The sequence below is a fragment of the Anomaloglossus baeobatrachus genome, chromosome 5 (assembly GCF_048569485.1).
Source record: "Anomaloglossus baeobatrachus isolate aAnoBae1 chromosome 5, aAnoBae1.hap1, whole genome shotgun sequence".
NCBI lineage: Eukaryota > Metazoa > Chordata > Amphibia > Anura > Aromobatidae > Anomaloglossus > Anomaloglossus baeobatrachus.
Window position 1 is genome coordinate 335337516 of NC_134357.1, and position 24165 is coordinate 335361680.

General features: G+C 44.3%; 1 protein-coding gene across 2 annotated transcripts in view; it reads left to right on the forward strand.

Moving 5' to 3' along the window:
• The window catches only part of SGK2 (serum/glucocorticoid regulated kinase 2), a 72236-nt gene that overhangs the window by 28919 nt on the left and 19152 nt on the right, over positions 1-24165 (forward strand). For both annotated transcript variants that reach the window (XM_075349840.1, XM_075349842.1), the window contains exons 4-9: positions 7322-7405; positions 9043-9174; positions 13608-13720; positions 16386-16422; positions 18180-18266; positions 19574-19669. In XM_075349840.1, the coding sequence (XP_075205955.1) occupies positions 7322-7405; positions 9043-9174; positions 13608-13720; positions 16386-16422; positions 18180-18266; positions 19574-19669 (549 nt within the window). The remainder of the gene's footprint in view (positions 1-7321; positions 7406-9042; positions 9175-13607; positions 13721-16385; positions 16423-18179; positions 18267-19573; positions 19670-24165) is intronic.

Below are 24165 nucleotides of genomic sequence, written 5' to 3' on the forward strand. Positions count from 1 at the left end.
GTATATACCATGCATGATATGTGGGACCCGCAATGTATAATCCGTCATTCCCTATGGCTGGTGCTGCAGGGAAATGAAGCTTTGGGTTTATCCAGAATTGACAGTTAATCTCTAAGGTTTCCAGCAACAGGTCACCCTTTTATCCTACTATTGAGGGACCCTTCTAATAAAAATATATTGCTCATGGCAGATAGCCCCAGTTTTATCTCAATCTGGATAAAACAAATATCACAGTGCAGACAATGGCCATATAATTCCACGGGGTAACACTTTGGCTTTGAGCACGTTACCTTTTTTAGCCCAAGCGTTTTCTTTACATTGATGGCCTAACTTTAGGATAACTCATCAATATCTGATAGGCCGGGGTCCGACACCTCGAACTACTACTAGTGTTGAGCGAGTAGTTAACTGTTCGTACTCGCTATGCTGTTAGCGAGTAATGTCCGCTACTCGCATATTCGTTACGCGTAGCGGGCGCAATGTAAGTCAATGGAACCCTTAAACCGTATTATTCGCTAATCGTACGAAAAGTACAGCTTTTGGGTTACTCGCTACTTAGCGAGTATTTCCCATTGACTTACATTGCGCCCGCTACCCGTAACGAATATGCGAGTAGCGGATAGTACTCGTTAACAGCATAGCGAGTACAAATAGTTAACTGCTCGCTCAACACTAACCCCTACCAATCAGCTGTTCTCAGTGCTGCCGGCGACAACAGGCAGCTGGAAATGCTCAGTTCCGGAGCTGCTCCGTCTTCTGATAGCAGCCGCGTACTGCACATCCACCTCCTATGGGTTTGAATGGGAGGTGGATTTGCAGTACCTGCCCACTATCAGCTGACGGGCAGCTCGGGAACTGAGCATTTCCAGCCGCCTGCTGCCGCCACCGGCATCGACAAAAGCTGATTTGCAGGGGTGTGGGCTGTCGGACCCCGGCTGATCAAACATTGATGACCTATCGTAAGCTAAGGGTAAGCCGTCAATGTATAAGTAATGGCAAGACTCTTTAATGTTTCCGCATACCCTAAAAATGCAGAGGAATGTTTCCAACAAATCTATTCCCATTTGTAAATATACCGTAAGTGATGGTTTGTATTAGGATATCAGGATTGTGTCAGGTCAGATTGTAAAAAGTAATTACTTGAAATGTTTGAAGAGCTACAAAGAGCATCCTCAGTGATATGATGAAATGGTCGCAAAGTATTTTAAGGCTGGCCAGATCCTTACACGACCTTTGTATGTACAGTATATCTTAGCTTTCACCTTCTGAGAATCTTTTATTTCCTACGTTGGTGTACTTGAAGGGATGTTTCAGGAAAATCCTACAAAATATACCATAGAGTCAAAATGTTTTACCACTGACAATCTAGTTGTCTCTTCCCACAAGTCTGTGTAGGTTAGAATCTCCTTTTCAGGGAAAGCTCTGTAGTTACACTCATCATCCGCTTGCCGAATGTTACAGTAGAATTACTCTGACATTTATACAGACAGACAGTAGGAGATGCTATCCAGATGTACATGGTATTCAGGGTCAAAGCCAATATGAGCCACTATCAAAACTGCCCAATGTAATTGTTGGCTACCTTTGGAAATTCGCCATTTATCTGCATACGTGAATAATGTTTCAGGAACAGTGCATTCCTTATCTTGTTCTGCTTCTAATGTCACATGAAAAAAGGGGTCTGGGTCTTCATCTTAAGAACAGCAGAATACAGGATGCTGTATAGCAAGACATACACTGTTATCCCTGCAGCTCTGTATTATGGAGTCTCCATTTACAACTATGTAATGCTTTGTAATTCTAGGTCATAACCCTGTGATATGGTGTGCAGTAGAGCATGCCACAAACTATAGCCTTCTATTCTATTGAACTAGACTAGAATACAGAAGAAAAGTAATTTGTATGCTATCATATGGAACTAAAAACATGAGCACAGTATAGATGCATTACACACAATAAGACATTAGACACAATAATTCTATAGATGTTCTATTATATCTCCATATATTGTGGAACTTGTACAGAGTCAAAATACGAACATGTGCTTAAAGGGAATCTATCAGCAGGTTTTTGCTATGTAAGCTCAAACCAGCATTCTGCAAGGGTTAACACAGGAAATTCAGGGATACCTGTCTTGTCACAATTTGATCTATTGTTCATCTGATCGATACCTCACTGTCAAAGTACAATCTCTATTGAGAGCCTGGTGTGGGTGGGGAAGTTCACTAAAAATTGTGATTGTGTCAGAATGGCTGCACCCAGTAATCTAAGTGATACATAGTAGGATTCAGAATTTCTTTGCCTACATCATGCTGCTCTCAGATGAAGTAGTAAAAACCTGCTGATAGATTCCCTTTAAAGAGAACCTTTCAACTGATAAATGCTACCCAAACCGTGGGCATCATATATAAGCCACTGATATATTTTCACAGCCATGTATGTTTAACTCTAAATTGCTGCAAATGTCAGAGAAAAACATACTTTTAATAGCTGCTGGAGACCTAACCGTGCTGTGCACTAGTTGCACAGGAGGATCCCTGGTATCTTCTCCTTGCCTATTGATAGTGACTGACAGGTCCCTGCCTATGTACAAGTCACTGTCAGTGATTGTGGAGAAGCTGTCGGGGACCCGCTTGTATGACGGGTTGCCTCTAAAGGGGTTGTCTGTTCTTCTGCTAAAAGTCTGCAGTCACTCTTACAGTGCGCACACCGCACACTGTCTGGATACTCCAGAATTGCTGCCTACAGCAGGTGGCCATGTGACAGCATGTAGACAATTTGCATATTTCTGGCACAATTGAGCAAGGATGACCATGTCTAGTCGGAACGTGGCCAGAAGTATGCAATCACTTACTTGTGCTCAGGTGACCAGCCACTCACGGTAGCAGTCCTGGAGAATCCTGACAGCATGCAGTGCGCGCGCTGTAAGGATCCAGAAGTCTGTAGTCACATGGAGTAACTGCAAACTTAGATGAAAACCAGACAATCCTTTTAAGCCCTTAATCTGTTACTATCTATTTTGATCAAACCGTTTTGCAGATTTCTGAGCTAAATTCTTCCAGCATTATTTTCTAGTTTAACACCAACACAAAGCCATTCTAATATGTGTAGTCCTTAGGTATTAACAATTTCCCATAAAAATCAACATAAATGTAAATTTAGCCTACCCTGGATGAAAATACAGAATCTGAAAGAAGATCATTATAATATAATTAATTTGATGGGTTTAAGAAGTTTCTTAACCTTAGATGTTATCTAAATAGAAACTGTAAATGGTGTTTGGAAGCAGACCTGCCCTTTAAATTGCACTAATCCAAGGTTCGGTTTTGGCCACTTGTTTGATAGCTGGATACTATTTTATCACAGCAAGAAAGAGAGTAGTTTGAGATTGGAAATTGAAAAGGGGTCAGAGAAAAAAAGTGACATATGAAGGACAGAGGCAAGTGATATGGACGAAGTGCACTTACCCCACTTATGTCATTGAGAACTGTGAGCATTCCACACCTTCAGAAAGAATATGAAAACAATAGATTAGAAGGGAACTGGGACTGTGGGACTGAGGTGGGGTACAACCTTATATTAGAATAGATAAAGGCATTAGATACTTAGGGTAAGTTCACACACTGCGTTTTTTTGACACTGCGTTTTTGTGCGTTTTTTTGCGGCAAAAACGCACATAAACGCACTCGCGGCAAAAAACACATGCATTTTTACCACGTTTTGGTGCATCTTTGATCACTGCATTTTTGTGCATTTTTGCTCACTGCATTTTTATGCGTTTTTTTTATCAGTGAACAATGCCATTAAAGATTGTTGAAAAAAAAAAAGGTCTGATGTCATTTCCTTCTTCAATATGTTCTTCATTGTCCACTAGTGTATGCAGGAGAACAGACAGCTGCTGAACTACAAGGCTCAGCATGCTCCATCCAGGACTGTATGCTGGAGGGAGAGGCAGGGGGAGCAGAACTACAAGGCTCAGCATACTCCATCCACTAGTGTATGCAGGAGAGCAGACAGCAGCTGCAGAACTGCAAGGCTCAGCATGCTCCATCCAGGACTGTATGCTGAAAGGAGAGGCTGGGGGAGTAGAACTGCAAGGCTCACCATACTTCATCCACTAGTGTATGCAGGTGAGCAGACAGCAGCTGCAAAACTACAAGGCTCAACATGCTCCATCCAGAGCTGTATGCTGGAAGGAGAGACAGGGGGAGCAGAACTACAAGGCTCAGCATACTTCATCCACTAGTGTATGCAGCAGAGCAGACAGCAGTTGCAGAACTACAAGGCTCAGCATGCTCCATCCAGGACTGTATGCAGGAGTTTTTTGTCCCAAAAAAAATGACGTGGGCTTCGCCAATCTCTTTTTTAATGATTTCATGATATCATTAAAAAAAAATGACGTGGGCATCGCCAAATTTTTGAGTCCAGCCAGGTACAACTAGGCAGCTGGGGATTGGAATCCGTAGTACAGAGTGCCCAAGTTTTCTGGGCACCCCCGCTGCGAATTGCAGTCCGCAGCCACCCCAGAAAATGGCGCTTTCATAGAAGCGCCATCTTTTGGCACTGTATCCAACTCTCATCAGCTGCCCTGATGCCAGGTGGCTCACTACTAGGTAATGATGGGGTTAGGGCTAGCTGTAACTTATCAGCTGGCCCTAAGGTGGAAATTCATGGTGTCACGCTAATATTAGACATGGCCACCATGAATTTCTAGTAAAGTTAAAAAAAACACAAAAACACAATGTTTTTATTAGAAATAAAACACAACACAATTAGTGACTCCATCTTTATTGAAATAAAGAACCCCCCTCCGCAGTAATCCTGGGTCAAGGGTCCCGCGCCGTCCAATCCGGATCCAATATCATCTGATCGGTTTGCTGGAAGGCAAAGCGATCAGATGATATGTCAGATTCAAGGGCCTGAATCACATCACACATCAGCTGATTGTATAAAAGCCGTTAATACAATCAGCTGATGCATCAGTGCAAAAAAAAAAAAATACACACGTCTGTGCAGACTTCCGTCCAATCGCTGCAGGACCCGGCGGTAATCATTGATGCGGTGTCCTGACTGCATCAGCTGATAGTTTAAGCCAGCCGGGCGGTAAAAAGCCGGCGTCACCGCGAGACTTCCGATCAGCTGATGCATCAGGTGCTGCATCAGGTGACTGCATCAGGTGATCACCGCCAGGTCCTGCAACTATCGGATGTGCCCGGGAGTCTGCACACAGCCGGAGCAGGGGTGGTGGTAACTGGAAGAGGAGCTGGGAGCGGACATGGCACCCGGAGTCTGCAGACAGGTGAGTATGAGATTTTTTTTTCTACTGTTCACGTTTGATTTCGCAGCTGCTTCCAACTCCCGTCCGGACATGGTGCAGGACGGGAGCAGACATGGCGCCGGACGAGAGGTGGAAGCAGGGGTGACGGTAGGGAGGATTCATGCTTCGGTGTTTACCAACACAAGGAATCCTCTTCCTGTACATGTCACTTTACTGCCCACCCCTTGCGTTTATAGCTGCGTTTTTAGTCATAGAAATGCACTAAAACGAAGCTATATTTGCAATTTGCATTTTTCATTGCGTTTTTGTACATTTTATTGAACTCAATGGGTGAAAAACGCAGTGAAAAACGCAAAAATTATTAACATGCTGCGTTTTTGTGGGCACCACAAAAACGCAGCTAAAAAAAACGCTGTGTGCAGACAGCAAAAATGAAAACTCATAGACTTTGCTGGGGAAGCAAAGTCATGCAGTTTTCTGAGCAAAAACGCACCTGAAAAACACGCAAAAACGCCGCGAAAAACGCACTGTGCGCACATAGCCTTATATCCATCTTTTGACAAGGAGTGCACCGTGGCATTTACTGGAATTTGTACTACATGGAGATCAGGGTTAGAGAAGTGTAAGCTCTGGGGCACCGCTGAGAGAATTCCAGCCGTTGCTGCCAAGGACTCGGAGTTTGTGGCTAATCTTATAATCTGGAGCTGACTCTGCAGGACATTGCGGGGTGGAGGGGCTGCTGGTGTTTTTCGGTTTATTAGTAAAACTTGTTATTTTACAGTTATGCACAGACTCACCTGCCCCTACCCTACATATCATACCACAACCGGCTTATTTTACAGATCCTACAGGTTAACCCTTTACATATACAGAACTAATATATCAGCAGAAAGCTCTGATTTGGAAAGGCTTTGAGGATAAATGTAGGCAATTATATAACTACTAATTATGTATATCCAAAATTTTACCTTTATAGCAGAATATTGATCTAAGGACATACAGGATAACTCTGCTTTTCCATGGGGAAATTATATTATCAGCAAATGATGTACAAGGACCATCAATATAATTATGATAGCTAATCAAAGGGAATCTGTCACCAGGTTTATAATACCTAATCTGAGAACAGCATGACGTAGGGGCAGAGATCCTGATTCCAGCAATGTGTCACTTACTGGGCTGCTTAGTGTAGTTTTGATAAAATCACTGATTAATCAGCTGTAGATTATCATTAGAGGACTACTTGGCCTGTTGCCAGGTAGTCCAGCATATTCATGAGCTCTGTATAACTGCTAGATCTGCAGCAGAGAAAACATTGATTTTATCAAAATGACAGCAAACAGTTCAGTAAGTGACACATCGCTGGAATCAGGGTCTCTGTCTCTACATTATGCTGCCCTCAGACGACCTAGCAAAAACCTGGTGACAGATTCCCTTTAAGACAGTCTGTATTGTGTTAAAGGGAATCTGTCAGCTGATACTTGTTGCCCAAACCATGGACAACACACATCAACCGCTAGCTGTATGATCTCAGCCATGCATGTTTGAGTCTAAAATGCCGCGGTTTTTCAGAAAAATATAAACTTTCTAGGAACTGAACCATGCCTGTGCACAAGTGGTAAGCATATATATGCAAAGACAGGTCTATGTGTGTCTATGGAATCCATAGCTCTCTTTTTGATTAGCCAGCCTGGCACAACGTCACATGTGCATCACACCAGAAAAATGACGTCGTACCAAGCCGGCTAGTCAAAAGAGGAGCAGGGGATGCCATCAGGTAAGAGGTGATTCTCAGGGTTCCTGTCCAGTGGTCACAGATTACTGACATGGTCAATGAACTGAGTCCCGTAAATCGAGTTGCAACATCTCTCCTCATGAACTTTATCATAGCTGGACTCACAACTTGTTGAATATCATAATTATTCAGCCATTTTTACATAGATTTTTACAGTACATCAACCTCCTCCTGATCTATGTAATAACTGTACAAAGTATGTATTGTGAAATTTTGATTACCAACTAAACAAGGTTTACTTTTAACAGGTCCTGCTGGCCAAGCGTAAAAGTGACAATAAGTTCTATGCTGTTAAGGTTCTACAGAAGAAGACCATTCTAAAGCGAAAAGAGGTACTTCATCATGCATATAGCGGATGAAAGAAGTATTGAACACGTAACAAATTCTCCAAGTAAATATATTTTTAAAGGTGCTATTGATATGAATTTCTCACAAGATGTCGGTAACAGCGCATCCAATCCACACAAGCAAAGAAATGAAACCATAGGTGTCCATAAATTAAGTTATGTGTAATAATTTGAAATTACACAAGGAAAAAGTATTGACAGCTAACTCTAATTTATTGATTACTTTGTACAAAAGCCTTTGATGGTAATGATGGCTTCAAGATGCCTCCTGTATGGAGAAACTAGTCACATGCATGGCTCAGGTGTGATTTGGGCCCATTTTCCACATAAATACTCTTCAAGTCCTGAAGGTTCTGTGGGCTCCTTCTATGAACTCTAAGCTTTGGTTCCTTCGATAAATTTTCTATTGGATTCAGGTCATGTGATTGACTGGGCCATTCTAGCAGCTTTATTTTATTTCTCTGAAACCAATTGAGAGTTTCCTTGGCTGTGTGTTTCGGATCATTGTCTTACTGAAATGCCCAACCTCATTTCATCTTCATCATCCTGGTAGATGGCAGCAGATTTTTAGCAAGAATGTCTCGGTACATTTATCCATTCAGCCTTCCTTCAATTATATGAAGTTTGCCAATGCCGTATGCTGAAAAACAGCCCCAAACCATGATGTTTTCCCCTGCAAACTTCACTGTTGGTATGGTGTTTTTTGGGGTGATATGCAATGCCTTTTGGCCACCAAACATGGTGTGTATTATGGCATCCAAAGAGTTCAATTTTGGCCTCATCTGGCCAGACTATATTCTCCAGTATTTCACAGACTTGTCTAAATGTTGTTTAACAAACATTAAACATCCTTGTATATGCTTTTTGTTCAGTAACGGAGCCTTGCACAGAGAGCGTATATACAGCGTACATACAGGCCATGGAGGTTGAGTGCTTACTTACTGTTGTTTATTTTCAGAATCAATTGTACCTGCTGATTTCAGGTTTTTCTGTAGCTCTCCACAGGTGGTCCTTGGCTCCTGGACAATTCTTCTGATAATTCTTTTCACTCATCTGTCTGAAATCTTGGTAGCAGCACCTGGTCGTGGCTACTTTATAGTAAAAAGAATTTCTTTTCACTTCTGGGTTATGGCCCCAACAGTGCTCACTGGAGCCTTCAGTTGTTTAGAAATGTTTCTGTAACCAATGCCATCAGTATGTTGTGCAACAATATGGTTGCAAAGGTCTTCAGACAGCTCACTGGTTATACCCATCATGAGACGTTTCTTGTGTGGCTCACTAAGTGGCAGGATTTCTTTCTAATTACTGATAGATTTCAGCTGGTGTCATGACTTTCCATGGCTTTTTGCACCTCTTTCCTCATGTGTTCCATACTTTTTCCCTTTGTCATTTTTCATTATTACACATCACTAAATTTATGGAAATCTATGGTTTGGTTTCTTTGCCTGTGTAGATTGGATGGATGGTTACCAATATTTGGTGAGAAATATATGTACATATTTTAAAATATATTTACTTAAAAAATCAGGGACATGTTCAATACTCAGTTCAGCTGCTGTATTCTAGCAATCATATTATTTCAGGTTTCTGAGCCTATAACAATATTTCTTGTTAATTTATAGCAATCTCACATCATGGCTGAGAGGAATGTTTTGTTGAAGAACCTAAAGCATCCATTTCTTGTGGGTTTGCACTACTCCTTCCAAACTCCAGAGAAACTCTATTTTGTCCTGGACTATGTAAATGGAGGAGAGGTGAGACTGCATACACAGATTAGTGCTTCTTTATTTTCTACCATAATTCAGGACCACACAATGGTTTTCATATACCTAGCCGTTCAAAAACCAGGTTGTCTCAGATATCTTTTTTTCTTCGGGTACTGTAGTGGACCAACTCTGTTGCCAGTAGATCCAAGTTAAGTGAGTTACCTGTAAAATGTAAATGATGTTGAGCCCTGTACTGCATTCACATGTTGCATCTGCATTGTAGTTATTTTCTGCAGTTAAAATTGCAACTTGTCCGCAACTGTGAATGCAACTGTGTGGTTATAGAAAGGTCTTATCTCAATTGTTTTGGAAAGGGTAAATGATACTGACTGATCTGTGTGCTGTATTCAGCATATTCTCTTAGTTTGCCTGTACAATCACCCAACTGATTATAAACAAGGTGGATGCAGACATTTAAGGCCCCGTCACACTAAGCAACATCGCTAGCAACATCGCTGCTAACGAACAACTTTTGTGACGTAGCAGCGATGTTGCTAGTGATGTTGCTGTGTGTGACATCCAGCAACAACCTGGCCCCTGCTGTGAGGTCGTTGGTTGTTGCTGAATGTCCTGGGCCATTTTTTAGTTGTTGCTGTCCCGCTGTGAAGCACAGATCGCTGTGTGTGACAGCGAGACAGCAACAACTAAATGTGCAGGCAGCAGGAGCCGGCTTCTGCGGAGGCTGGTAACCACAGTAAACATCGGGTAACCAAGAAGCCCTGTCCTTGGTTACCCGATATTTACCTTTGTTACCAGCCTCCGCCGCTCTCACTGTCAGTGCCGGCTCCTGCTCCGTGCACATGTAGCTAGGAGAGCAGGGAGCCAGCGCTAAGCATTGTGCGCTGCTCCCTGCTCTGTGCACATTTAGCTGCAGTACACATCGGGTTAATTAACCCGATGTGTGCTGTAGCTAGGAGAGCAGGGAGCCAGCGCTAAGCATTGTGCGCTGCTCCCTGCTCTGTGCACATTTAGCTGCAGTACACCTCGGGTAATTAACCCGATGTGTGCTGTAGCTAGGAGAGCAGGGAGCCAGCGCTAAGCATTGTGCGCTGCTCCCTGCACATTTAGCTGCAGTACACCTCGGGTAATTAACCCGATGTGTGCTGTAGCTAGGAGAGCAGGGAGCCAGCTCTAAGCATTGTGCGCTTCTCCCTGCTCTGTGCACATTTAGCTGCAGTACACATCGGGTAATTAACCTGATGTGTGCTGTAACTAGGAGAGCAGGGAGCCAGCGCTAAGCGGTGTGCGCTGCTCCCTGCTCTCTGCACGTGTAGCTGCGTGCGCTGGTAACCAAGGTAAATATCGGGTTGGTTACCCGATATTTACCTTAGTTACCAAGCGCAGCATCTTCCACGGGGCGCTGCTGGCTGGGGGCTGGGACACTGGTTGCTGGTGAGCTCACCAGCAACTCGTGTAGCGACGCTCCAGCGATCCCTGCCAGGTCAGGTTGCTGGTGGGATCGCTGGAGCGTCGCAGTATGACATCTCACCAGCAACCTCCTAGCAACTTACCAGCGATCCCTATCGTTGTTGGGATCGCTGGTAAGTTGTTTAGTGTGACTGGACCTTTAGAAAGGCAATTACATCAGCATTATGTCATAAAGCGATGACCCCAACTACGGTCATTTATGTGATGTGTCCTTACCAACATACATCGGGGGTCTCAAAGCTCTTATGCTATAATCCTCTTCTCCCGTTTCCCCCTGAAAATAGGCCCTAGCATTATTTTACAGGACTTTTGGAGTATGTTTGAAATATAAGCTATACTCCAAAAATAAGCCCTAGTTACAGTCAGGGCCAGCGTTAGGGGAGTCAAACTATGCAATTTCTCAGGGACTCCACTCTCTTATGGACCCCAGCATTTGCATTTTGAGGTTAAGATTGTTTAAGGACCTTTGATGAATTCATAGTCATGTGACCAAAGGTCTCCTAATTGCAGGAGTCTAAAAGAACTGAACAGGAACCAGGCTGGTATGCAGAACTGGCATTAGGGAGAAGGGAGAGCAATATGGGCAATTTCACTCTCCTAGGTGCCCCAGCATTTCTATCCTGATGATAAGACTGTTTAAGGACCTTTGTGACATCATTCCGTGTGACCAAAGGTCTCTTAATTGCAGGAGTCTTAAGTTGACGAGGAGGCAGGCTGGTATGTATGTGCAGTGTGTGTATACATAGATAAGAGATAGATAGATAGGTAAGAGATGGACGGATAGATAAAAGATCTATAGATAGAGGATAGATAGCTAGATAGATAGATAGATACACATCCATGTGTTAACTTTGGAGAATTATGTTGATGTTCCAGAATGCAATATGATTATATTTGAATAAATGTTGATTTTTTTTTTGTTCAAGAGTAAATGTGAATTGCTGTTCATGGAAAAAAAAGACATCCCCTGAAATTAAGCCCTACTCCATCTTTTGGAGCAAAAAATAATACTATTAGACCCTGTCTTATTTTCGGAGAAACACAGTATGTCAGTTAGGATGAAATTGGGTCTGACAGATACAGTGGCATGCAAAAGTTTGAGCACCCCTGGTCAAGTTTACTGATATTCTGAACAATTAAGCAAGTTGAAGATTAAATTATCTGTAAAAGCCATAAAGTTAAGGATAACATATCCTCTGCATTATAGACAAAAAAAAAAATAAATATATATATTTTTTACATTTTTAAATTCACAACAAAAAATAAAGTTGGCCAATGCAAAATATTGGGTACCCTGCATGGTTAGTACCCTGCAGCACCCCCTTTGGCAACTATCAAAGCTTGTAAATGTTTTTTGTAGCCAGCCAAGAGTCTTTCAATTTTTGTTTGAGGGATTTTCATGCTTTCTTCCTTGGAAAAGTCTTCTTGTTCTGTAAGATTCCTGGGTCCTTTTGCATGCACTGCTCTTTTGTGGTCTAGCCACAGATTTTAAATGATGTTCAGATCAGGGCACTGTGAGGGCCATTGTAAAACCATCAGCTTGTACCTTTTGACATAGGCTAATGTGGATTTTGAATTGTATTTAGGAACCTTATCCATTTGTAGAAGTCATCCTCTTTTCAACTTCAGCTTTTTTACAGATGTTGTTATGTTTGCTTGAAGAATTTGTTAAACTTTAATTGAATCCAGTCTTCCCTCTACCCGTGAAATGTTCCCAGTGCCATTGGATAGAACACAACCCAAAGCATGATTAATCCACCCCCATGCTTAATGGTTGGCGAGATAGTCTTGTCATGACATTCTGTTTCCTTTTTTTCCCAAACATTTGGTTTGATCATTGTGGCCAAGGAGTTCTATTTTAACCTCATCAGTTAACACGACTTGTTTCCAAAATACATCAGCCTTGTTTAGATGTTATTTTGCATACTTCTGATGCTAAATTTTATGGTTAGGACGCAGGAGAGGCTTTCTTCAGATGACTCTTCCATGAAGGCCATTTTTCTGTAGGTGTCTCTAAACAGTAGAACAATGTACCACAACTCCTTCGGCTAAATCTTCCTGAAGGACTTTTGCAGTGAAGTGAAGGTTCTGATTTGCCACTTTAGCAATCCTACCAGCAGCTCTCACAGAAATTTTGCTTGATTTTCCAGACCTTATCCTGACCTCCACTGTTTCTGTAAGTGCCATTTCTGAATTACTTTTTGAACTAAGGAAAGGGCAACTTGAAAACGCTTTGCTATTTTCTTCTAGCTTTCTTCTGCTTTGTGGGCCTTCACCATTTTGATTTTCAGAGTGCTAGGCAGCTGCTTTGAAAAACCCATGGCTGTTGTTTTATTTGCACAAGGTTAGAGGAAGCTGGGTTTTTATAAAGCTGTGAAATTTGCATCACCTGACCTTTCCTAACTATGATAATGAACAAGCCACAACCCTAACAGGCTAATTAAGGTCTGAAATGATAGTCAAAGTTATCTGAGCACACAAATCTCCAAGGGTGTTCAAACTTTTGCATTGGCCCATTTTCATTTTTGTAGTTTTTAAAATGTTAAAGATGAAAATATTTTTTTTGTTCTTACCTAAAATATAAAGGAAATGTGTCATCTTTAACTTTATGCCTTTTAGAGATCATTTCATTTTCAACTTGATTAACTGTTCACAATAACAGTAATTTTGACCAGTGGTGCTCAAACTTCTGCATAGCACTGTATGAGTGATATACAGTGCTGCCTTTTTCAATGACACATCAGCCTATTACAGAATGATCCCAGGAGTGATTATGATTTCTCATATATTACCCAATATAATCTTTTCATTTCCTAATACTTGGCCCATGAAGGATAATATGTAATAGGTTAAAATTTACTGAGAGATACACAGTCACATAAGAACTCTGGCTAAAGTGGTTTTGTAATATTGACATCTAACTTCTCCTTTTATAATAATAAAAAGAAGGCTTTTGCTCCATAGTACAGAATATTTCTTCTCTCTATACATAGCTGTTTTTCCACTTGCAAAGGGAGCGTTCTTTCCTGGAGCCGCGGGCACGTTTCTATTCAGCGGAAGTGGCCAGTGCCATTGGCTATCTACACTCTCAAAACATCATCTACAGGTATGCCTTTCGTGACAAAATGTAGGTAATGTGCTACAAGTAGAAGTTGGGGTACATGCACCATTTAATATTTAGAAAACACTGATACAAAATCCAGAAAAAAACCTTTTTTTCCCACATACTTTTATGTGTTTTCCCCATTTACTTGAATTTGTGAAAAAAGATGCAAAATTGCTGAAAGAATTTCCATGATGTAAGATATAAAAACAATCCTTTGAAGGTTAAAATCTGCAAAAAGAAAAAGGCAGCATGTGCATAAGATTTCAGAAATCTCATTAACTTGCTGGTACTGCCTTTTTTTCGGCAGCAAAAACTCAACGTATGAACAAGCCCTTGCAATAACATGTATTCTGTAATAGCATGAGTAGGGAAAAGGATACTATAGCTTTCAATATTGTCCCCAAATTGGCATATTCAAATGTTTATACATTAATCTTAGAGTAAGTAGTGGGTTGCTTTTCCTTTTCTTATATTATGGCAAGAGTTAAAGCCCGCTTTACACACTACAATATATCTTGTGTCGGCGGGGTCACGTCGTAAGTGACGCACATCCGACATCGTAAGTTACATTGTAGTATGTAGCAGCTACGTGCGATTGCGATTGAACGGTAAAACGTTCATCGCACGCACGTCGTTCATTCCTCATGAATTGAACGTCAGGTTGTTCATCGTACCCGGGGTAGCACACATCGCAGTGTGTGACACCCTGGGAATGATGAACAGATCTTACCTGCGTCCTGCGGCTAACGGCCAGCAATGCGGAAGGAAGGAGGTGGGCGTGATGTTTATGTCCCGCTCATCTCCGCCCCTCCATTTCTATTGGCCGGCTGCCGCGTGACGTCGATGTGACGCCGAACGTCCCTCCCACTCCAGGAAGTGGACGTTCGCCGCCCACATCGAAGTCGTATGGACGGGTAAGTACGTGTGACGGGGGTGAATTGTCTGTGCGGCACATTCAACAAATTGAACATGCCGCACATACGATGGGGGCGGTTACGATCGCATACGATATCGTATGCAGAATCGTAACATGTAAAGCAGGCTTTACAACCAGACATTTTGCATCAAGTTGGTCCTAGACAGAAGTATCAATGTGAATAAGAGTTTTCAGATGAGCTATCCACGTTTAAAGCAAGAGTAAGGTCAAGCACAGAAATTAAGTACATAATATATTAAAAATGATAATGCTCTGTAATTCTCTCAGCCCCGCCAAGGAAGCAGACCGATGAAGTGGAGATGATCAAATCCTTTGACATTTGAATTCACCATGATTATAGATCGTTCAGTGTGCATCTGAAGTGGGTCGGCCTGTGTAAACAGGCTATAAATTGACTGTCAATTAGGAAACAAGAAGATAATCGGCGGTTAGTCGTTTAGTGCAACAGCAGAAGTAGAATACGGTGACATAACCTACAGTATAATCAGGGCCGGATCAAGGCTGTAGGACTCTGGCTTCCTCTGTCATCAGGTCCACTCAACTAATCTTTCATTTCAGCCCTTAAGCTTAGCTTACTGCAGTCTTCTTACTATTTTTTCATATTAGGTGTGACTGCCTATTCAATCTTTTTCCCTAATGCATAATTGAAGGAAAGTGCTGGACCGCTCAGGTAATAAGGAGACTCTGGGTGCTCAAAGGATGTTGGGTGGGGTGAGCGACACTTACTGGTTTCTTCAGGCAGGTGTCCAACACCCCGCTGCGGTCCTCGTCGTACAAAATCAGAAACACACGAGACACCAGAGCTCAGTTAGCCAACCAAAAAGTTCACTTTATTCTTCACACCGTTATGACAGACATGGCCTTCCTTCTTCTCAGTGTGGGGTACTACCTCTTGACCTGTCCCCCTCCACTATCTTGGATCTTGTTCTCAAGCTTCGGGGTCTGTATTTCCTTCCCTCTGACTCCGATCACCTTCATCCAATTCTGGCTCTGTTGGCTCTCTAGTTGGATGACTTGCTAAGTGTACTAGGGTGAGCCGTAAGGTCTGAACCTGTAGAGGAAACCTCAGGGTTCACTGACAGGTCCTAGAACCGAGGCCATGTCTATTCACACTTGAACCTTATTATAAACTAGCTCTTCTTGAGACTTCCCAACCAACCGCTTTCCCGCATCTGTCAATACCCCTTTAACCCTAACTCTTCCTTCCTGATGCTATCTCAGCCCATCCACCAGGTGGCGCCTCTGGTAACAGTGCCACTCTACTGTATCTGGAACCTGAACCTAGCTAGGATCATAACATATCAACATCAACATTTAGCAGAAGGCATAACACATATACTTTACATTGCAAGGCTTGACCACCTCCTACCTAATGAAATCCTGGGAAATAGTAAAGCCTAATTCATTTGACTGTGTAAATTTTAGTTTGATATAAATATACAGTGGCATCTAATGTTACATTTTGGTGTATAATATGGTGTGAACATGAAAGTATAGTTGGTAACTACCTACCTGCCTGTTATTTCTTAGTCCTATACACAAAAATAATAAAAGTCCTTTTGCATTGCTGTACCCTACTTGTAATAATATACATGATGGCAGATTTATGCAGTAGTGTAGGCATATGTTTGCATTCACCTTGAAAGCATGGGATGTTTAACACATGGTGCAAATGATTCTTGGAAGTTATTTTCACTGTAACGCAATGTCTGTTTCCTTTTATTTTAGAGATTTAAAGCCAGAAAATATCCTGCTTGACAGCCAGGTAGGGGGCAAAAAAGTGGGAATATGTGATATCTGACATAAAATGTTCTCTAGCCTGCCATATAATGTATAATTGACTAGGCTGAGATTCTTAGAAAAACTCTAAAATAGATTTAAAAGTACAGGAAAAGACAAATAAAAAAATAAACTAAAATTTAAATTTATTAAATACTGTGTATATTAACATGAGAGATAAGGGTACTTTACATGCTGCAATATCGGTACCGATATCGCTAGCGAGCGTACCCGCCCCGTCGGTTGTGCGACATGGGCAAATCGCTGCCCGTGGCGCACAACATCGCTAACATCCGTCAATTTACTTACTTGCCCTGCAACGTCACTCTGGCCGGCGATCCACCTCCTTTCTAAGGGGGCGGTTTGTGCGGCGTCACAGCGACGTCACACGGCAGCCGTCCAATAGCAGAGGAGGGGCGGAGATGAGCGGCCGGAACATGCCGCCCACTTCCTTCCTTCCTTATTGCCGGTGGACGCAGGTAAGGAGATGTTCGTCGCTCCTGCGGTGTCACACATAGCGATGTGTGCTGCAGCAGGAACGACGAACAACATCATACCTGCAGCAGCAACGATATTAAGGAAAGGAGCGACGTGTCAACGAGAAACGTTTTTTTCACGTTTTTGTGCTCGTTGATCGTCGCTCCTTGGTGTCACACGCTGCAATGTCGGTAACAGCGTTGGATGTGCGTCACTAACGACGTGACCCCGACGATATATCGTTACCGATATCGCAGAGTGTAAAGAACCCTATACCCTCCAAACACACAATTAATCACACAAACATACACCAAGAAAAAAACATACACCAACAGATAGATAACGACAAGGAAAGCTAGCCCTAATAGGCACCTATTGCCACCCCTACCTTGCCATGGAGGTCGGCACCCTAATCCTGCGCTTATGGCGCCCGCACTCACTGACCACTGACCCTACAAGCCCTAAAAAGGCCCTATACAGATGAAATAAGGGACAGTGGGAAAAACCACACTAGAGTAAACCACAAAAATGCACCATTAATTTTGGGGTAATACCAAAGATGTCATACGGATAACAACTCCACCAGCAACAATTAATCTGAAGAGTATAACAAGGGTCCGCGGCCCAAAAAAAATAGACCATTCTATATGAAAATGGTCAACTGAGACCACCCACCAAATTTCCCCTCTAAATAGGAGGTTCTTCAGGAGTGGAATGAAAGGACTAAATGTATAGCCCACAGTATTATCTAAAGTGCCTAAATGCTTAAGGTGCTAGTGCCTAAAGTACAGTAAGACCTAAAGTGCATACCTGAAACCAGTTAATTATAAACATGTATGTCAGAGTGACCAACTGCCCAAGAATGAAACAAAACCGAGGACCAGGTGTAGGCTAATGAGATACAACATACCAAGGTGCACTAATAGTCACTAATGGTCAGCCAAACGCTAAGAACTACAAATAATAACAATTCTGCAGATATAAAGACTAGTTGAAATGATACACAGGTTCAAAAACAACCAATATAGCAAAAAGTATAACAGCTTAATGTAACAGGATACAGAATCTCTCCAATAGGCACCATGCTGTAAGGTCCCAGTAAGGCAATGGAATCCCCATAACAATGACAGCAATGTCTTAAGGTCTCACCAGGTCCATAAGGATTGCACTGTTCCATAGCCCAGGTGGGGCTGTGAAGCAGATGAGAGCAAAGCCTATACGAGAGCAAAGCTGAGACTCTTATAGATTATCTTCTCTTACACTCAGGGCCATGTGGTACTGACTGATTTTGGACTATGTAAGGAGGGGATGGAACCAGAAGAAACCACCAGTACTTTCTGCGGGACACCTGAGGTATTTACTCATATTTGTTGATTCTTATGTGTGATGCCCTGGCCTATCAGGTCGTCACAGGGTATTGTGTAATCTGCCCTTCTGCACAGTATCTACCCTCCTTGGTTACGGGTCCTAGTCCTTTTGTGTTGCTAACAGCTTAGCCAATCAAAATCCTAGGAACACTTTACACTTTATCCACCAGACACACCATTGGGGGGCCTGAAGGGAGTAGGGCCGCCCACATGAGGGGTTGGTGAGGGGAAGGTGAGCAAAGTGACAGTTGAGCTAGAGTTGAGCTGGAGTTGAGCTGAAGAGAGGAGGAGGAAGTGACTCTCGTCTGGAAAGGTCACAGGAGGAGCAGGGCTCCTGAGTACTAGGTGGCAGACGTTGGTCTGGGCCTGGTAGGAGCTGGAACCCCAGTCGAAGGGGATAGTGTCAGGGGACACGGACAGCCGAGGAGGGCAGCCGGCAGCCTTGAGCTATCACCGGGCAGGGGCCAGGGCACGACACAGTACGTGGACCCTAGGCCGGAAAGTATCTTCACGCATTCCGGTAATTTACCCGACGGGGGTGAAGACTTCAAGATTCATCCCCAAGCCGCTCCAAAATCGGGGTACTAGAGCACCGATGGGATAGGACTTTCCCAATACAGTCCAAAGAAATCCTTCGCGTGAACCCTGAGAGCAAGCTCACTCCATTAGCCATACGGGTGAGCGGGACCCGAGGAGTTTTATACCCAAGGGTCCAACAGAAACAAAGGTGCCAAGGACAGGGCCACAGGCTAACAGCGACACCAAGGGCATGGACCCAAGTGTGCTCCCTACAAGCTGCAGTGGTGCTCAGAATTCTGGTTTACAAGCTGTCGGTGTTGTTATTCCTGGACTGAGTACACTGAAAACCCCTGTTCCTATCTCCCACGGCACCCAAACGACAACCATCCAACGGGCCCCGGGACACAAACCCCCTACCCACGGAGGGGTTAAACATCAGGCTGCCACACCACTGTCACCGGGCTCCCCAACGGCAGTGGTGGTCCCTCACATTACCACGCACCGTGGGTGGCGTCACGAACTTTCTATTTCCCTTGTACATACCCCCCTTCTTCTTTTAATTCGAGTGTCCACGCGGACCCCCCCGGATACGGAGACCCCTCGAGCCACTGCGGCTCCAGATCCGAGCGGCTCGGCCGCTGACATGGGGGCGGTGGTACATATGTATTAAGGAGACTAAACTAACACAATGGTACAAAATGAAACTAGTAAAGACAGCTGTGGTAGAGAGATGAAATATGACATTTGTAACTTTTCTTCTTTCTTTTTTTAAAGTATCTGGCGCCAGAAGTTCTAAGAAAGCAGCCATATGATCGTACAGTTGACTGGTGGTGTCTGGGTGCAGTCCTATATGAGATGCTTTATGGATTGGCAAGTATCTGATGTCTGGCAGAGAATATACTATCATTTCATTCAGGCTGACTGTTCCTATGGCTCTTGTTCTATTGCGGCTTCTTTTTCTATTTTCTTGCCCTAAATGATAAAGATTTGCTGTGAGCTTACAGCTGCCTATCAGAACAGGAGGTGGGGGCACATTGAGAAATCTGGGACTAAGTAAAAAGGTCATAGTAGAGTCTTTTTTTTTTTTATCATAAAGGTTTTTATTGAGTTTTCAGAAAAATACAAACTTCTCATACAACAACATCAAGAACAGGAGCATTGAGTAGCAAGAGGTGGAATAGCCTCGAGCCATTATCAGAATATCAATCTGGGACATTAAATACCCCTTACAACAACAACCTGAACATAGGAGCAGGGAGGGAGGGGGGAAAGAGAGGGGGTGGGGGAAGCAGCTCTACAAGACATTCTTAGGCATAATCAATTTATTTATGGTGTAGGTATCGGTATCTGGGGGAGGGCCGTTGCATAAAGGGAAGTGGCCCACGGGTGCCATTGTTTAAGTCTCACCGTTCTCTTCTCTAGGTTGGGGGCCAAGTTAGTTTCGTATAGCCAGTGTAGGTTGATCCTCTCAATTAGATCTCTTTTTGTAGGGGGGCTCACCGACCTCCACTTGTATGCCACACAGTACCTGCCAGCTATGAGAATGTGAGAAATGATGTTTTTTAAAAGATCCGGGATCCCATCTAAGCCAATGTGTAGCACCGCTAAGGTTGGGTTTGGAGAAAGGCGGAGACTAGTAACCTCATGGATTAGATTGAACACCTCCTGCCAGAAGTTAGATAACTTAGGGCAAAACCACCACATATGACATAAGGTGCCCCTGTGGTTGCAGCCCCTCCAGCACAGTGGTGACACATGTGGGGAAAAAGAAGCCAGTTTAGTAGGGGAGTTGTACCACCTCAGATGAACCTTTTTTAATTGCTCTATATGATTGAGACAAGAAGAGAACTTGTGGATCCATTTTGAGGCCGCGCACCATTCTTGCGGCGGAAGCGGAGAAGCTAGATCTTTTTCCCATTTGAGCATATACGGCAATTGTTTGTCCGGTTGTGGGGAGTTTAGCATATTATGGATATATGAAAGGCCTTTGATTTTGCTATTTTGAAAGAATTTTTTAATTGAGGCGTGGTCAGCTGTCGTGGGAGCCGGGAGATGAGGAGCGGACTGAAGAAAGTGACGTATTTGAAAAAACTGGAATAGACTGTGTCGGGGAAGGTTAAATTTATCACACATTTCTGAGTACGGGAGTAGGACGCCTTCTCTATAGAGATCTGCTAGGGTGATTGGACCTCCACATGTCCAGGCGGCAAGATTCAAGTTCGGAATGAAGGCTTCTAGCGATCTAAGGGGAATGCTGGGACCTAAAGCATGTGACACTGGCTTGCTCCACAAGGACCAAGCTTTCTTTAGAGCTGCTGTGGTGAGTAGAAGATCGCCGGGGGGCGAAGGGGTTAGGAGCAGGGAGTCTATGAATTGTTTAGGGGAGTGGACCTGTGCCCATGTTACGGGGGGCTGTCTGATAATAACCGAAAGGAGTATCAGACAGTCAGGGTCCACCGTGCAAAGACTTTGCTGCAGACTATGGCAGAGTGCAATACCTCTGTTAACTCACAGAAGGATATAATAAGTAAGTAAAGCAATTCCTCCCTTACTTGGAGGGTGTGTGGAATGATCTCTGTTAATAATCACAGAGACAAAGGCAATGTGTGCGAAATGGCACCTACCTAGGTCCGCTCTTCTAGTGGTGCAAAAGAGACGAACAGCAGCGTAAGCCGCACAAAGCTCCTACCTGCGTTCGCTCCACTAGTGTGCGAGGACACGAACCACTAAATATGGCACCTGCCTAGGTCCGCTCTTCTAGTGGTGCAAAAGAGACGAACAGCAGCGTAAGCCGCACAAAGCTCCTACCTCTGTTCGCTCCCCTAGTGTGCGAGGATACGAACAACTGCCAGACGCAGTATAAGGAACGTTACCCTAGCGGCAACGTCCACCTACGAGTAGAATCACAAGGCCCAGCCAGACCATGTGCCTCAGGCACCTGCCTATGTCCGCTCCCCTAAGAGGTAAGGATACGGACAGCAGCCGAAGCTGTAAGGTATAAGAATGCTACCCTGCCGGTAGCGCTCACCTAGCATAGACAGAGGAATGCCTAGAGGAACGCGCACAGAGCGTCTACTCATATGCATGAACCAAGAGGACTGAGCACCATGCGGCGTGTGTCAGGGTCTTATATAGACTCTGTGCCCCATCCAAGATGGAGGACACCAGAGCCAATCCGCTGCCAGAACGACAGGCGTGACGTCATGCTGGCCTATCACCGAGCAAGACGTCACAAGCACATGACCAGCGACCAATCGGCATAGACGGTGTCAGAGACATGTGACCTCGTGTCAGCGATGATGTCACCCGCACATGTGCAATGGCTCCAAGATTGGACTTAGTCTCCGGCGCTCGCACATGTGCAGTAGCAAGAAATCTGGACTTAGTCTCCAGCGCTCGCACATGTGCAGTAGCAAGAAATCTGGACTTAGTCTCCAGCGCTCGCACATGTGCAGTAGCAAGAAATCTGGACATAGTCTCCAGTGCTCGCAGCAACCGTAACAGTACCTCCCCCTCAAGGGCCCCCCTCCCGGCGACGCAGGTAATCGGCAACTAAGTCGGGAGCATGGACAGCCTCCTCAGGCTCCCAAGAGCGATGTTCCGGGCCATAGCCCTCCCAATCTATCAAGAAGAACCTGCGCCCTCCAACCATCTTAGAACCTACTATGGCTCGTACCTCATAGCTAGAGCGAGAGGAATCAGAGGCAGGAGAGTGCACTTCACGAGCGTGAGGTAAAATAGCCGGCTTTAGCAGTGAGACATGGAATTTGTCATGAATCCTAAGATGGACAGGTAACTTCAATTGATAGACTACAGGATTTACCTGTCGAAGAACCTCATAAAGACCCAGGAAGCGAGGAGCAAATTTGACAGAGCTCACTCTAAGTCTCACGTGTTTTGCAGAGAGCCACACAAAGTCCCCTGGAGAAAAGACAGGAGCCGGGCGACGAAACCGATCGGACACCGTCTTCATACGGTCCTTAGCTGCTTGAATCGACTCTTGAGTCCGATCCCAAACCTCTCTGGCATTAGTTGCCCAGTCGGCCACAAGAGGAGGAGGTGCAGCAGCGGGAAACGGTACCGGTACCCTAGGGTGTTGCCCATTATTGAGTACGAACGGTGTCTGCCCAGTGGCCTCAGCCAGCGAATTGTTAAGGGCAAATTCTGCCCAGGGTAGGAGGGAGGACCAGTTATCGTGGTTCTCAGCAACAAAGTGTCGAAGGTATATAATCATAGATTGATTGGTACGTTCAACCAAACCATTAGTCTCCGGATGGTATGCCGAAGAGAGATTCAACTCAATTTGCAGAAGGCTACAAAGATCTCGCCAGAAACGGGAAGTAAATTGCGGGCCTCTATCACAAATGATACGATCTGGCATCCCGTGAAGCCTAAAGACATGCTTGAGGAATAGTTTGGCTAGTACCCTGGAAGATGGGATTCTCGATAACGGTACGAGATGAACCATCCGGGAGAAATGGTCCGTAATGACCCACACAAATCTATGTCCCTGTGAACATGGAAGATCACCCACAAAGTCCATGCCTACCACCTCCCATGGTCTATCTGGCACTGGTAAAGGATGCAAGAGCCCAGCCGGTCTCTGCCGTAATGGATGGTTGCGAGCACACGAGTAGCAGGAACCGACATATCTCTTGACGTGGCTGGCTAAGTGTGGCCACCAATACCACCTCTCCAGTAACTCTCGTGTCCGCCTAATACCAAAATGCCCACCCACCTTTGAGGTGTGGGCCCATGACAGTATCATGACAGCCTGTCGATCAGGCGGAACAAAGGTCTTGCCCGGTGGGATTTGGTCTAACGTCACAGGGGAGAGCGTATGAAAAACCCTGGAGGGAAGGATAAGACGAGGTTCGTCAATCTCTTCCTGGGTAGAAAGCATAGAGCGAGACAGGGCGTCTGCCTTGTTATTCTTACTCCCAGACAGATAGTTGATGGAGAAGTGAAAGCGGGAGAAAAACAAGGACCAGCGGGCTTGGCGAGGATTCAGACGCTGAGCGGTTTGTAAGTACGTCAGATTCTTATGGTCTGTATAGACCTGGAAAGGATGTTTCGCTCCTTCCAGCAAGTGACGCCACTCCTCCAAGGCTAATCTCAAGGCAAGCAGTTCCCTATCCCCAATGGTATAGTTTCTCTCTGCTGGTGAAAAGGTTTTAGCAAAGAAGAAACACGGCCTTTTTCTACCTGCACCGTTCTTTTGATACAAGACCGCACCAGCACCCACTGAAGAGGCATCAACCTCTAAGAGGAAGGGCTTACTCTCATCGGGTCTTTGAAGAACGGGAGCAGTTGAAAAGTGTCTTTTTACTGCCTCAAAAGCCTGAGATGTCTCAGTAGACCAGGCT